This window comes from Geotrypetes seraphini, chromosome 2 (assembly GCF_902459505.1).
Source record: "Geotrypetes seraphini chromosome 2, aGeoSer1.1, whole genome shotgun sequence".
NCBI classification, from domain to species: domain Eukaryota; kingdom Metazoa; phylum Chordata; class Amphibia; order Gymnophiona; family Dermophiidae; genus Geotrypetes; species Geotrypetes seraphini.
This window is the reverse complement of record NC_047085.1, coordinates 476,254,909-476,269,580: the sequence shown is the minus strand read 5'-3', so window position 1 is coordinate 476,269,580 and position 14,672 is coordinate 476,254,909. Positions and strand designations below refer to the sequence as shown.

General features: G+C 42.3%; 1 protein-coding gene across 1 annotated transcript in view; it reads right to left on the bottom strand.

Moving 5' to 3' along the window:
* The window catches only part of TTC21A (tetratricopeptide repeat domain 21A), a 323,520-nt gene that overhangs the window by 216,876 nt on the left and 91,972 nt on the right, over positions 1-14,672 (bottom strand). The window contains exons 7-9 of the mRNA XM_033931720.1: positions 12,849-12,933; positions 8,543-8,641; positions 574-766 (exon numbers count right to left, since the gene is read on the bottom strand). Coding sequence (XP_033787611.1) covers positions 574-766; positions 8,543-8,641; positions 12,849-12,933 — 377 coding nt within the window. The remainder of the gene's footprint in view (positions 1-573; positions 767-8,542; positions 8,642-12,848; positions 12,934-14,672) is intronic.

The following is a 14,672-nucleotide window of genomic DNA, read 5'->3' as shown; positions in this document are numbered from 1 at the left end:
ATTATCATTTTAATCAATATGCAGTCCTAGTATGAATCCATCTGCTGTCTTCTATCTCTGCTTGATTCATATGAAGGCAGCAAGAAAATGTTGTCAATGGGCTCCAAGAGGCAGGCTGATATTCAGGGTCCCCCCCCCCCCGTCCCCCCATCCCCCCCACACATTTCTAAATGAAAAGCCTAATTTTCCCATCAGGGGTGTTTTTATCATATTTTTTATCAGGTTTTTTTTATATTAAAACTGAAAATCTGAATGACACAGAGACAAATTTGTCCCTGTCCCCACAGAATATATCTCCATCCCAATCTCCATCCCCTTTGAGTTCTGTCCCATCCCTGCAAGCTTTCTTCTCATCTGCACAAGCCTTGAACACTTATGATTTTGTCCCTGTGCCATTCTCTAATCAGCTCTGGATATAATGCGATTCAACTTTTTCAAATTCCTTGGTTAAATAAAAAAAAATGTGTTTAAGTTCTAATCTGTACATTTTTCGGTATGACATCTAGATAATGCTATCAGATATAGCTAACAAATCTGTTAATCATCCTTCCCAAACAGATAAGAAAAATATACCTGTTAGTGCACCTACACAGGTTCCATCTAACTTCATGGCAGTTGAATACCATATAGATGCGTCTTTTACTTTTCCCTGAAGAATCATCTGATAACCCAATTCATTTGCATATTCTGCTTGTGCAGGAGACATTTTAAAGGCATGTTCAGCAAATGCATATACTTGTTGCAGAATTGGTTGATTCCTCCCACACTAGAATCAAGAATATTTGTAAATGATAAAAACAATCCTTTTTTCTATAACTTGGTTAGACTTTCAAAATAAAACATGTTACAGAACCAACTTGAGATACTCAGTTGATATTGCTCTAGAATTTTCTGAGGTTTACTTGGATCCGAGTTGCTCATATTTCAGCAATGTGTAATCCAAAAGAAACAGGGATTCAAGGCATAAGAGCTTCCCTAGCTATAGGATGGCACCCCAAATGGTGTCACAAAACCTGTATTTGGGCTCTCCACCCGAGTGGGCATATCATTTTTCTGCACCTCCAGGGAGGAGAGGGGGAGAGTCATACAATTTTATTGAGAAGTATTAAACATATGGATCAATAGTAGCTGTTATCCAGTTAGCAGCACCAGATTTCCAGCTAAATGCTGCTCGCATAGTGTGAGCTTTTCACTAGACTAAGCAAATCAGGAAGAGAATCAGATGCAGTATGCAATGTCTCAAGACTACCAGGTAGATCTCTAATTGGACATGTATTGGCAATGTCTTCCATTGTCTGGTTGACCCTACAAGGGATAGCACAGATCACCATTGACGCTCCAGAGCAACTCTTCAAATGTGCTCTGGTCATAGCCTAAGCAAAATAAGTTTAGCCATGATCACAATAGATGTGGAAGGTCAAATCTTGCATGGCAACCCATCTTTTGCACCATAAATTGTCTAGGAACAGGACCTGTTCTAGCAAGGGAACCCAAACAGGTTTGCTCAAAGCCGGCATCTTAGAGTAGGGTCATAATGAAGTGGAAGTGCTAGGATTTCTTGCTGTGGCACTTTGAGAATGATTGACTGGTGGGGCAATATTACTCAGAACTGGAAACCACTGGGTATCATCAGTAGGTCATAAAGTGCAACTAATATTCCACATTGTGGAGTTTAAGTGTTCACCCACCAAATGTAAAATGCCAAAATTCCCATTTTCAAAACACATCGTTTAGATGGTTTTCTATGCTGTTTATCTGAAGTACATCTAAATCTCAAGGGGGGGGGGGTGTTTTGGGTGGGATTAGGGCAGACTTTTGATTTGGACATTTTTCTGCAATAATGCAGAAAAACATCCAGGGCAAACGGATGTTTGAGGCTAGATTGGTTTCAATAACATAATGCCAAAAAGTTGGGCAAACTGACCAGATGATCATTGGAGGCATTAAGGCATTGCCCCTCCTTACTCCCCCAGTGGTTACTGACCCCCTCCCAACCCCTAAAGATATGAATAAAACAGTACATACTAGCCTGTAAACATAGAAACATAGAAAAAGACGGCAGATAAGGGCCGCGGCCCATCTAGTCTGCCCACCCCAATGACCCTCCCTTATTTATCTCTGTGCAGAGATCCCACGTGACGATCCCATTTCTTCTTAAAATCAGGCACGCTGCTTGCCTCAATCACCTGAAGTGGGAGTCTATTCCAGCGATCAACCACTCTTTCGGTGAAAAAGTATTTCCTGGTGTCGCTGTGCAATTTCCCGCCCCTGATTTTCCATGGATGTCCTCTTGTTGCCGTCGGACCTTTGAAAAAGAAGATATCTTCTTCTACCTCGATACGGCCCGTGAGGTATTTGAACGTCTCGATCATGTCTCCCCTCTCTCAGTGTTCCTCGAGTGAGTATAGCCGTAATTTATCCAGCCGTTCCTCGTACGGCAGATCCTTGAGTCCCGAGACCATCCGGGTGGCCATTCGCTGGACTGACTCAAGCCTCAGTACATCCTTGCGGTAATGAGGCCTCCAGAATTGTACACAGTATTCCAGATGAGGCCTCACCATGGATCTATACAATGGCATAATGACTTCAGGCTTGCGGCTGACGAAATTCCTACGTATACATCCTATGATCTGCCTAGCCTTAGATGAAGCCCGCTCCACTTGATTGGCAGTCTTCATGTCTTCACTGATGATTACCCCCAAGTCCCGTTCTGCAGCAGTCCTTGCTAGGATCTCGCCATTTAGGGTGTAAGTCTCGCATGGATTTTGACTGCCAAAGTGCATGACTTTGCATTTCTTGGCATTGAAGCTCAGTTGCCAGGTCCTAGACCATTGCTCCAATAGGAGTAGGTCGTGTTTCATATTGTCCGTTGTGTTCTTGCTTGTTATGTTACACAGTTTGGCGTCATCGGCGAATAACGTTATTTTACCGCGAAACCCCTCAGCCAAGTCTCTTATAAAGATATTGAAAAGGATCGGGCCCAAGACCAAGCCCTGCGGCACTCCGCTGATCACTGCCGTCGTTACAGGGGGGGTGCCGTTTACCACCACCCTCTGAAGCCTACCACCAAGCCAGTCCCCAACCCATTTAGTCAAAGTGTCACCTAATCCTATAGAACTCATTTTGCACAATAACCTGCGGTGAGGGACACTATCAAATGCTTTGCTGAAGTCCAAGTAAACAATGTCCAAGGACTCTCCAACATCGAGCTTCCCCGTCATCCAGTCAAAGAAGCTGATCAAGTTGGATTGGCAGGATTTCCCCTTGGTAAATCCATGCTGACGGGGATCCCGCAGATTCTCCTCATCCAGGATCATATCTAGTTGGTGTTTGATTAGAGTTTCCATTAGTTTGCTCACTATTGATGTGAGACTCACTGGTCTGTAGTTCTCAGCCTCTGTCCTGCAACCTTTTTTGTGGAGTGGAATGACGTTAGCCGTTTTCCAGTCCAACGGGACTCTACCTGTACTAAGGGAGAGATTGAAGAGCACGGATAGTGGTTCCGCCAGGACGTCCCTTAACTCCCTGAGCACCCTGGGGTGTAGGTTGTCTGGCCCCATTGCTTTGTTAACCTTGAGTTTTGACAACTCACAGTAGATACTGCTTGTTGTGAACTTGAAGTTACTAAACGGGTCTACTGAGCCATCCTTTTTTTGTAGATGAGGGCCGGAACCTGGCGCCTCGTGGGTGAAGTCCGAGCAGAAGTATTCGTTTAACAGTTCAGCTTTTTCCGAGTCTGCTTCTACATAGGTCCCGCCTGGTTTCTTAAGGCGTACTATCCCGCTTGTGCTGCGGTTTCTGTCGCTAATGTACCTGAAGAAGGATTTATCCCCCTTCTTGATGTTCTTTGCTAAAGTTTCCTCCATTCGGATTTTGGCCTCTCTAACTGCTGTTTTGACGGCTCTTGCCCTAGTCAAATAGGACAGATGTTATGGACAGTCCTATTAGAGCAGCACACAGGTCTCTGGAGTAGCCTGGTGGTTGGTGCAGTGGACTGCAGAGAAGGGGACCCAGGCCCATATCCCATTCTAACTAGTACACTTCTGGTGGAAAGTGTGAGCCCACCAAAACCCTACTTTACTGACACAGAGGACACCTGTAGGCACAAAGAAAGATTAAGCTCTTACCTCAATCTTCTTTCTTGTAGATGTGTTTAGTAGTCCTGAATGCTAGAGATATGCATCTGAATCCCCAAGTTGCTTGCAGAATGCTGTCAATCATCTTTGAATTCCACCTCCTTCACAGGAAGCTGCTCCTGCCCCCTTAGTTTGTACAAAATCAATCAAGCAGCACTGTAATAACAGACATAGCTGGAAGAAGGGAAATAGGGAAAAATTCCCGACACTAGAATTCTGTTTTGCTCTGTAATAAACATCAATTAACCTGATAACATTCAAATAACAGATCAAAACAGATACCAAAACTATGTACAACCAGCACTAATATTATGTAGACCTCTTAGCTACTCACATGTTCTGCTATTAAACAGAGACTTAGACCAGACTTTACTTTCTTGTTGTTGTTGTTTTAAAAAAAATCTTTATTCATATTTGTATCTTACAACAAGTATATCAATAAATGACATTTGAAATTGAATACAACACTTGAATTTCTATCATATTCCACATTAAATCATAAAATTTAACCCCCTCCCTCCCATCCCTACCATAACCTATGCAATCACATATATCATATAAAATTTTCTTTCCTATTGATCTAAACATTTAATAAAAATTCAGAAATCCCCCACCCCCTCATTTGCATTGTACTTATCTATTCATTACAATAATTTGTTAATGGCCCCCAGATCTCTTTAAATTTCTTATAATTCCCTTTTTGCATGGCTATTGTTCTTTCCATTTTATAAATGTGACATAACGAATTCCACCAAAAACTGTAATTGAGTCTGCTCCAATTCTTCCAATTACTTGTGATATGTTGTATGGCGATCCCAGTCATAATCAATAGAAGCCTGTTATTTTTAGATGAAATTTGGCTCTTTGCTCTCATTGACATACCAAATAGAACTGTATCATAGTTTTAGAAAATTAGTAAAAACGAAACTGTTCAACCGATTTGTTACCTAAGAATTTTGTCCGTTCATTACCCCTCTCCTATTCTGTTCATCATCTCTCCTATTCTGTACACTGATATTCATTGCTTCTACATTATAACCTTGTCGCTGATTGTCCAGCTTTTCTTATTGTATTTGCATTCTTTGTACTTGTATTCATTGATTCTACATTGTAACTATGTCGCTGATTGTCCAGTTCTTCTTACTGTAAACCGCCTAGAACTTCCATGGCTTTGGCAGTATATAAGAAATAAATTATTATTATTATGTCACAGGATTTTCCAATAAACAATTTATTTGGCCCTATATTGATTTCCAAAAGGCCAAGATAAATGGACAATAGAATAATAAGTGATCTAGAGTCCCCGCTACAAGATTACAATGCCAGCATCTATTAGACGTAGAGCTATTTAACTTTTGTAATCTAATTGGGATCTAAAATGCTCTATGCAGAAGAAAAAAACAAGTTTGTCTCATAGATGTGGACATTGTACATCTCATCCTCCAAGACCAAATTCATGGCCATTGAGACGCAGAAATTTGATGCTTAATTTCAATTCTCCAAATATCCCTAAGACCAGTTTTAGGCTTTTTATTTACTGTTGGGTGCACTTTATTGAAAAAAACACGGAGTAGAGCCCGGGGATGTTTCACAGTTAACACTCTTCTGGGTGTAAGCCAAGTGACAGCCTGTTCCACTGAGTCTTCCAGTGGGTGGCTGTGTGACTGAGGGCTCTCCCGTGTATTAAAAATTATTTACAGATTGTGGTGTGTAGTTTCGTTGGTCTTGCTCTTGTCTCTCTCCCTTGTCCAGTTACTATTCTTGGGGTTTGGGAGGTTTTTGCTTTTGTATTGTTTGGTTTACCTTCCATTTTTTCGGGTTTCTTTGACTTCTTGTCCTGTGATAATAGCATCACTCACTGTGCCATGTGCTAGCCTGCTTCAGCTCAGGAGTACAGCTGGGACAAATGGAGAAGAACTCTGCCTCACAAGTTTGTGGTACAAATTTAGTCTTTGAGCTGCCAGTCAGACTGATGTTGGACTGAGCCTCAACCCCTGGAGAATCTCATGCCGTCATATTCTATGTTTCTATACCCATTATTAAACTCAGTCAAGCTGGGAAAGAGCCAAAAAGCCTGCGCTCAAGCTCCTAATAAATCAGGGATAGGGTATGTACACAGGAGATAGCCCCTGAGCTACAAAAAATGCAAAAGCAGGTTGGCTAGCTAGGTATCCCCAAGGGATAATCCTGCTAGCAGCAGATTTCTGCAACATGAATCTGCATCTTCTCCCAGGTGTCCCAATAAGTAGAAACTCAGGGCTAGAGAATGACACGGTGGCTGTTACCCACGGCTAGCCACGGGTTGCCGCGGGTAACCCACTGAAACGGTGGGGAAAAAGAAAGTGCTCACCGCAGGTACGGGAACATGGAGTGGTGAATGGCCTTGTCTCCGCAGCCCCCTCACCCCCTCCTGATCGCCATCGCATCTATCTCCCGCACCTACCTATCTCACGCACCTTCCTAGGCCAATGGGGTGGGGGGTGGAGGGAGAGGCACAGTAACAGAGCAAATGGAAGAGGCAGAGAGTGGATGGAAGGAATTGAATGAGGAGAAGATGAGGAAAGCAGTAACCAGACAACAAAAGTAGAAAAAAAAATTCTTTTTCTTTTTGCTTTAGGATAAAGTAGTATATTAGTTGTGCAGATAAAAATTTATAAACAAAGCTCTGCCAGCTGAACATCTCTTTCTCTAGTTCAACAGCCAGAACTTTGATTTATAAAATGACAATTGTACAGAATATTGTTTCTTTTTATACTTTAAGAAAATAAGTTCAGTATAAAACTATTGAAGGCTTGTGTGGATGGGATCAGATGGTTTGCAGGTTTGGGGCGGGGATGGGGACCGAGCTCGCGGGGACGGGATGGGGATGGGGACCAAGCTCACGGAGACGGGGACAAATTTTTTCCCCATGTCATTCTCAACTCTGGACACCAAACCTCCAACCAAACACTAAGAAAAAATACTCAAAAATAATAAACTGTAGGGCAGAGCAGAACCACTTCTGAGCAACATGCTTGCAGAAAAAAAACTGAGGGGCAGGAGCAGCTTCCTGGGAAGGAGGTGGTGTACAAAGATGATTGACAGCATTCCGCAAGCAATTTGCAGGTTCAGATGCATAACCCTAGCGTTCAGGAATACTAGACACATTGCACTATAAGGACTATTGGAGAGGTACACAGTTGTGTACAGTAGGTTGTGGATGAGTATTGGAGGACTCCCCATACAATGTAAGGGAGTTATGGTGAGATGTGTACCTGGGAACATTTTTGTAATGTTCATTGCAGTGTCCCTAAGGGTGCCCCACTGCTCTGATTAGATATATATGTAACTAGTCTGCTAAGAATGCTGGCCCCTCCTATGTCCCAATGGTTTGATTTTGTGCATTTTTTATTTGAACGTTTTATTTTCAAAATTGATTCAAAAAGATAGATGCACCAAGACAAACACATTTATGAATTCATTTATTTATCTATTTATGAATTCATTGTCTTATCAAATGTTTAGGAAATCTTATTTGTATGACAAATTTGTTTCAGAAACCTCTTTTGTGAATTCTTCCCCTTACTAAGGGCTCCTTTTACTAAGCGTTTATAGTGCGCACTAACCCCTGCACTACGCGGAAAATACTACCACCAGCTCTATGGAGGCATTAGCATGTAGCGCGCACGGCAATGCAGCGCACGCTGAAGCCGCTAGCGCAGCTTAGTAAAGGAGCCCCTAATGTTTAAGGAAACCTGTGAAATCTCTTTCGTATGACAATTTTGGCTAAAGAAACCCAACCATGCCAGTTATATAATTCCATTTGTATTTCATATGCATCTGGCAGATTCTCTTTGTTGTTAAACGCTTTGAACTGTTAAGGTATAGTGGGTTATAAATAATAATAATTATTATCTAAGAAATAGCCATTTTAGAAAGAAAAAGATAGATGTTTTTCTGATTTGAAAGTGGTCATTTTCTCTACTGGATTTTTGGATGTTTTTCCCACAACATCCAAAATCGGATTTAGAGGTCACATTGAAAATGCCCCTCTACATTTGAGAAAACTGGCAGACCACATTATTGACTGCTGTATGCCATGGAAACAAATCTTATTTTAACTTGGTTACAGCTGAATGACAAGTAGACTTTTCATCTCAACAATTAATTACACTAGTAGATAACAATATCCTTTGTTCATATGAAACCATAGCTCATTTTTTGCTGAAAGTAGACTTAGTGGGTTTTGCCATTAAACCTTTCAATTATTCGTACTTATCATGAACGAAGTGCTATTCTATAAACTAGGCACATTATTGATGCCTAAATTTAGGCACCAGCTTAAAGATTTGTCTTTATAGTACATTTCCTGAAAATAGGAAATCCAATTTGATGGTACTTATAATACTAATCTCTAACAATCTTACCAGTCTACAAATAATATTAGTTTTTCGAAGATGTAGGTCTGGATTTCGAGGTTCCACAGTCTCAAGAGCATTAATAAGATCTCTCACATTATTTAATGCCTACAGAAATAAAGTCAGATTTTAGTGGGTCTAATGTCTATGTACATCCTACCATTATTCATTACACCAGATTATAGTAAAATAATCACTTTAAAATGTTTGGGATATAAATTCTAGACCAAGCTTACCAACTTTCTAAATCCCTTTCAAGCACAGGGCTCCTTTTACTAAGCTGCAGTAGCATTTTTAGCGGCGTGCTGCAGATTAGTGCACGCTAACCCCTTCGCTATGTGAAAAAATTAACGCCAGCTCATTGGAGGCGTTATCGTCTAGTGCGTGTGGCATTGTAGTGCACGCTAAAACTACTAGCGCAGCTTAGTAAAAGGAGCCCACAATGTAATCAGCATAAAAGCCAATGTTTAATATAAATACTGATTTTTTTCTCATGAATTTATTTCTACTGTCTATCATCAAAAAAATAAAAATTCAAAATCTTCTATTATTGAAAAATGAAACAAACTAAAATAAGAAAAATGAAAAATCATAACTGTAGTTTTATTGTTATTTACAGTTAGCGAGAATTCAATGGTGTCAGGTCAGAATACTATTAAAAAGAACTGTATTCAGTTTTTAAAATTATGATTGCTGAATTTATTGACCCGAACTGTATTCTTCTGCCTAGGGATCTTATGACCCCAAAGCATGACTGAATATTTCCAAGATGTTGTAGGAAATTTTTACTATGGGACAATTCGACGAGGGACCGCTGAAAAGTTCTCAGCCCAACCAACAAAGTTGGGGCAGCTTCCATTGAGGGCTATACACTTAGTCCAGTGATTTTTCCCTTTTTTTGATCTGTCAGAAAAATGTGGAATGTAAAAAGTGGAAAATTGCTGGACTAAGTGTATAACCCTTAATGGAGACTGCCCCAACTTTGTTGGTTGGGTTGAGAACTTTTCAGCATACCCTCGTGTAACTGGGTGCAAAAAGTTAGGCAACTAAATGCAATGTGCCAATTCCTCAAATAAGGCGTTTGAGAACCTAGATTCTATTATAGAATGTTAGTATAAATTGGCATTTACCTGCCTAATGTGCACCTACTTATGATGCTATGTCTATGGCAAGCATATCTAAACACATCTAAATACAGCACATATGCACATTATTTATAGTATCCTGTAAGTCATGCATGTTAAGTAAGACATACCCATGACCCTCCTCCTGTGATCACCCCCATGACTTATGTAGCTGTCTTATGTACACGTATATGTCACAGAATACTACTGAATGCATAGCTACCATTTATATATTTAACTGTTAGAGACTTGTAAGTTCTTGTATTCTATAAATTAGTGCACAATTGGGCCCAGATTCTGTAAACAGCGTCCTGATTGTAGCAGTGGTAGGCGTCCTACCACTGTCTAACTAACCAATCGGGATGCATATTTTTTTAAATAAAGCCCCTGAGGCAGGTCGGCTACATTGGCGGTGCCTCCGGGAACCTAGGGAGGCCTGAATGCCCACCTAAGCTCGCCTATGGCTAGGGGTGGGCGTGGTTTGTCCTGAAGTAGACTTAGGCGAACCTAGGTGGCAGTACGCGTATCCCTAGGCCAGCAGAAGACACGTACAATATAGGCCAGCAAAATGCTGGCCTACATTGTAAGTAGATGTGGCTCCTAAGCTTATTGCAGCAAGGAATCTCCCTGCTGTGATAACTTTAACGGCCACCAGTCCTCCCACCCCCTGAACAAATGGCCAGCAATATCGGTTAGAGGGGGGGTCTGGGGAGGGTGAGGGAGTCATTGGGGGGTGTACGGGGGGGGGGTAGGGGTTCTGGCAGGAGGGATTGGCCACCCTCCTGCCAGTTTCGTTCAGGGTGGGGGGGGGTTGTTGCGGGATCTACAGTGGGGAGTGGGGGATTCTACCAGGAGGGATTGAGCACACTCCTTCCGGTTTTGTTCAGGTGGGGAGGGTTTTTGGCAGGAGGGATTAGGCATCTTCCTGCCGGTTTTGTTTGGTGGAGTGGAGGGTTTCCGGCAGGAGAGATTGGGTACCCTCCTGCTGGTTTTGTTTAGGGGGGGGTCCAGCAGGAGGGATTGAGTATCCTCCTGCTGGTTGCGTTCAGGGGTGGGGCAGTGTTCCGTGCAGGAGGGATTGGGCATCTGTCATGCCTGTTTCATTCGGGGGGGGGGGGAGAGGGGTGTTCTGGCAGGAGGGATTGGGCACTCTCCTGCTGGTTTTATTCGAGGGGGGTGAGGTGGGTCAGTGTTCTAGGCAGGAGGGATTGGGCATCCCTCCTTCTGCGTTCATTCGGGGGGAGGACTTGCTGCCACTAAACCTATTGCAACAGGGAGGTCCCTTGCCATGATAAGCTTAGCGGCCATGTCTACAATAACCCGATTCTCTAACTAGCGTCTGTAACATGGACATTGGTTAGAGCAGGGGTAGGCAATTCTGGTCCTCTAGAGCCACAGGCAGGTCAGGGTTTCAGGATATCCACAATGACTATGTATGAGATGGATTTGCATGCACTGCCTCCTCGAGATGCAAATCTATCTCATGCATATTTATTGTGGATATCCTGAAAACTTGATCTGCTTGTGGCTCTCGAGGACCAGAATTGCCTACCCCTGGGTTAGAGTATCGGGGTTACTTTAGGTGGCCTTAGACCTGATTCTATATAGGATGCCGGTCAGCTTCAGAAACCAGGCATCCTGTACAGAATCAGGCCCATGGTGTCTAACTGTAGGTGACCTGTTATAGAATTAGGGGGTTTGCATTAGAGCTGAATACAAATAAAAAATACGAATAATGAAAATGAATAATGGGCATTGAGGTTTAACAAATAATTAAAAAAGCAATATGAAATCAGAGATCAAGGGCTCCTTTTACAAAGATGTGCTAGCGTTTTTTAGCGCATGCTATAGCGCGCGCTAGCTAAAAAACTACCGCCTGCTCAAGAGGAGGCGGTAGCGGCTAGCACGTGCGGCATTTTAGCGCGCGCTATTCTGCGCGTTAAGGCCCTAACGCACCTTTGTAAAAGGAGCTCCAAGTGTTTCAGTAGGATTTTGCACAGTAGAATTCTGGATTATTCGTATTTTAATTTATATCTCTATTAAGCCAAACACGAATAACATACTCGGGGCATTATTTGGGGCTGAATCAAATTGAATGTGAATATTCAGTACAGCTAGGGCTTTTTTATGCTGGTATAGCATACCAATACCATTTATTTTTTAATCAACCCCCCCCCCCCAGGCAATGCTATACAGACAAGCACTGCACTCTTTCTTCTTCCCTCAAACCCTCTTCTAAATCCAGCACTGTCTTCCGCTTCCTCCTTTCCCTCCCTCAAACTCCCCTGGTCCATCAAAGTTGCATTGTCTGCCAGCTCTTCCAGCATTAACAGTCTGGATTGGCACTACATCCTTCCCTCTACTACATCCCACCCATGCGTACACAGGAATTTCTGTCAGATGGTTGAGATGCAGCAGAAAGAAGGATCCAGTGCCGATCCAGACAGCCTGTTTGATGGACTGAGAGTGAGAAAATAGTACTGGACTGGGGAGGGGTGAGGGAAGGGAGCTGTGTTAGATTTGTGTGGAGGGAAGCATTGTTGAATTTGTTTGTGTGTGTGAGGGTTTGAGGGATGATTGTTAGGGGGGTAAGGGAAGGAGAGGGAGCATTGGTGGACTGTTGGGGGCCTTTGAAGGAATGAGAGGAAGCATGGTTGAACTTGTGGGGGAGTTGAGGGAAGAAGGAGCATTGTTGGACTGGGAAGGGATTTGAGGAAAGAAAAGGGAGCCATGTTGGACTTGTATTCAGAGGAGAGGCTTTGAACTTGGCAGGGTTGAGAAATACTGGATGGAAGAGCATTTGGTAGATGGGGAAATTGGGGAAGGAAGCAGGGGGAACAGGATCTTTAATTTCTGTTCTGGGCCCCTGCAGCCAGGGTCCCTATAACTCTCTAAATATCAGTTGAGCCTGCCCACCCCACCCACATTTAGCCCCCAGTATTCAGTGCTGGTGCTCGGACATGTTCCAGTACTGAATATTGGAAGCTAATTTAGCCGGTGATAAAAAGTATTTAAAAAATGCTGACTGTTGCCAGATGAATATTGGGAAAATAGTGCTCAGGGCAGCATCTGCCCTTGGCTCTGTTGGGATGACGTCACCCAAGTATAAGGATACATCAGTCCTGTTTGTCCTCGGAGAAATATTAAATTGCTAGGTTTGGCAATTTTCTTTTACTTCTTAAGGCACTTACCTTTGTTAGATTTCCTTCCTTCAAAAGGCTATGTACAGCAAAAATTTGAAGAGCATCTATATTCGTCACATCCTTCAAATGGATTCTTAAAAAACAATATATAAACAATAAACTATATACAAGCATTTACAGACAGTGTGATAATACAAAGAACTGTCCCCATTGACTGAAAACATCACTGAGAGCTTATTTCTCTATGGACTCATATGAACATAAGAAAAGCCATATAGTGTCAGACTGATGGTTCAACTAGCCCAGCAATGTGTTTCCATAATGGCCAATCCAGGTCACAAGTATTTGACAGAAACCGAAATAGTAGCAACATTCCAAGCTACTGATTCAGGACAAGCAGTGGCTTCCCCCATGTCTTTCTCAATAGCAGACTATGATTTTCCTCATGGAATTTGTCCAAACCTTTTTTGTCTCCTTCCACCTTCCCCACTATGCTCTGGTATCTCTCTCTTCTCTATTTTCTCCTTCTGTCTAAATTAAATTCTCTCTTACTATTCAGTCCTCAGTTTCCCTCTTTTCACTGTGTCTACCCACAGATTGCCACCCCTTTCCTTCACCCCTCCACTATCTCATCAGACGGAGGATGAAGGCCGTGCGGAGCAGTGCTAGCGGCGGCAGTGTCGGGTAGGGAACAAGTCGACGACTCCCCACTATGTGGGGCTATGGCGCAGGCAGAAAAGGGGGCTGTTTTGGTGGGAGGGTTGTGCTGAGTGCAGACAGCAATCGGGGGGAGGGGGGGGTGTGAGGAACAGAAAGGGGCCACGAAGCAGGCAGGCATTGCACAACAGGGGGAGAGGGAAATGGGGCTGCTTTGGCAAGACAGGGGACCAGGGAGAGACACAGACACAAAGAATGACAGACAGACAGCGTCCAGGGAGAGAGAGACAAAAAAAACAACAAAAAAACCCAACAAAAACAGACATACAGACATCTACTCTAGCACCCGTTATTGTAACAGGCTTAAACACTAGTGAACAATAATTTCTTAGTCTATGAGGTCATGATATGGAGAGCACTTTTTAACTCCTAGAATTCCATTCAATAAAATTCTTGAATATGTTAGGTTAGGAACCAAAAAAGGATAAACACATCATGCCAGTATTAATTAACTAGCAATCGTTTTGCTGTTCAGGTTATATTTTCTCGAAGGCTATGTTCTATATAGCCATGTGTATAGAGTAGATTCTTAAGTGTGTCATGATAGTAATAACCATCCAGAAATCATTTTGCTGCTTGGGTAAAATTTTGAGTTCAAAGTTTTTTAGGTACATGTCAGTGTTTAGTTGTTCCTGAAGGTGACTTTCTATACAGTTATGTGCATAGAGGAAGTTTTTAAAGCTCTTGAGGCATTTTTGAACATGAGAAATCCTCACTTTTAGCCCGATATGAGATCATTCATTGACGTCATGTTAACTGTGATTGGTTCTCTTTGATGGCGTCCTGTTTAAATGCAGACACCATTTTGAATCCATTCACAGATCACATTTGTGTGTCAGACGAACGGAAGTAAGTTTTCCTATTTTTGTAGCTGTTCTTTAAGAATTTAAGAAACCAGCTTGGTAATGAAGCACGGTGTTTTAGTATTCCATGAGTTAAGTCACGATTTTTCAAGATATAGCTTCATATACAACAGCAGTTAAAATCTTCCGCTAACCAGCTGATTCCAGCATTAGCTTTATCAGCATTAAATGTAGTTTTTTGGTGTCTTCTCTCTTTTTGCTGTAAAGGAAGATGGCACTTTCTAGATTTTGAATTTGAATTAGGTTTTCACTAAAGAGGGTGATTTTGTGTATTTTAGAAGTAAATATATTA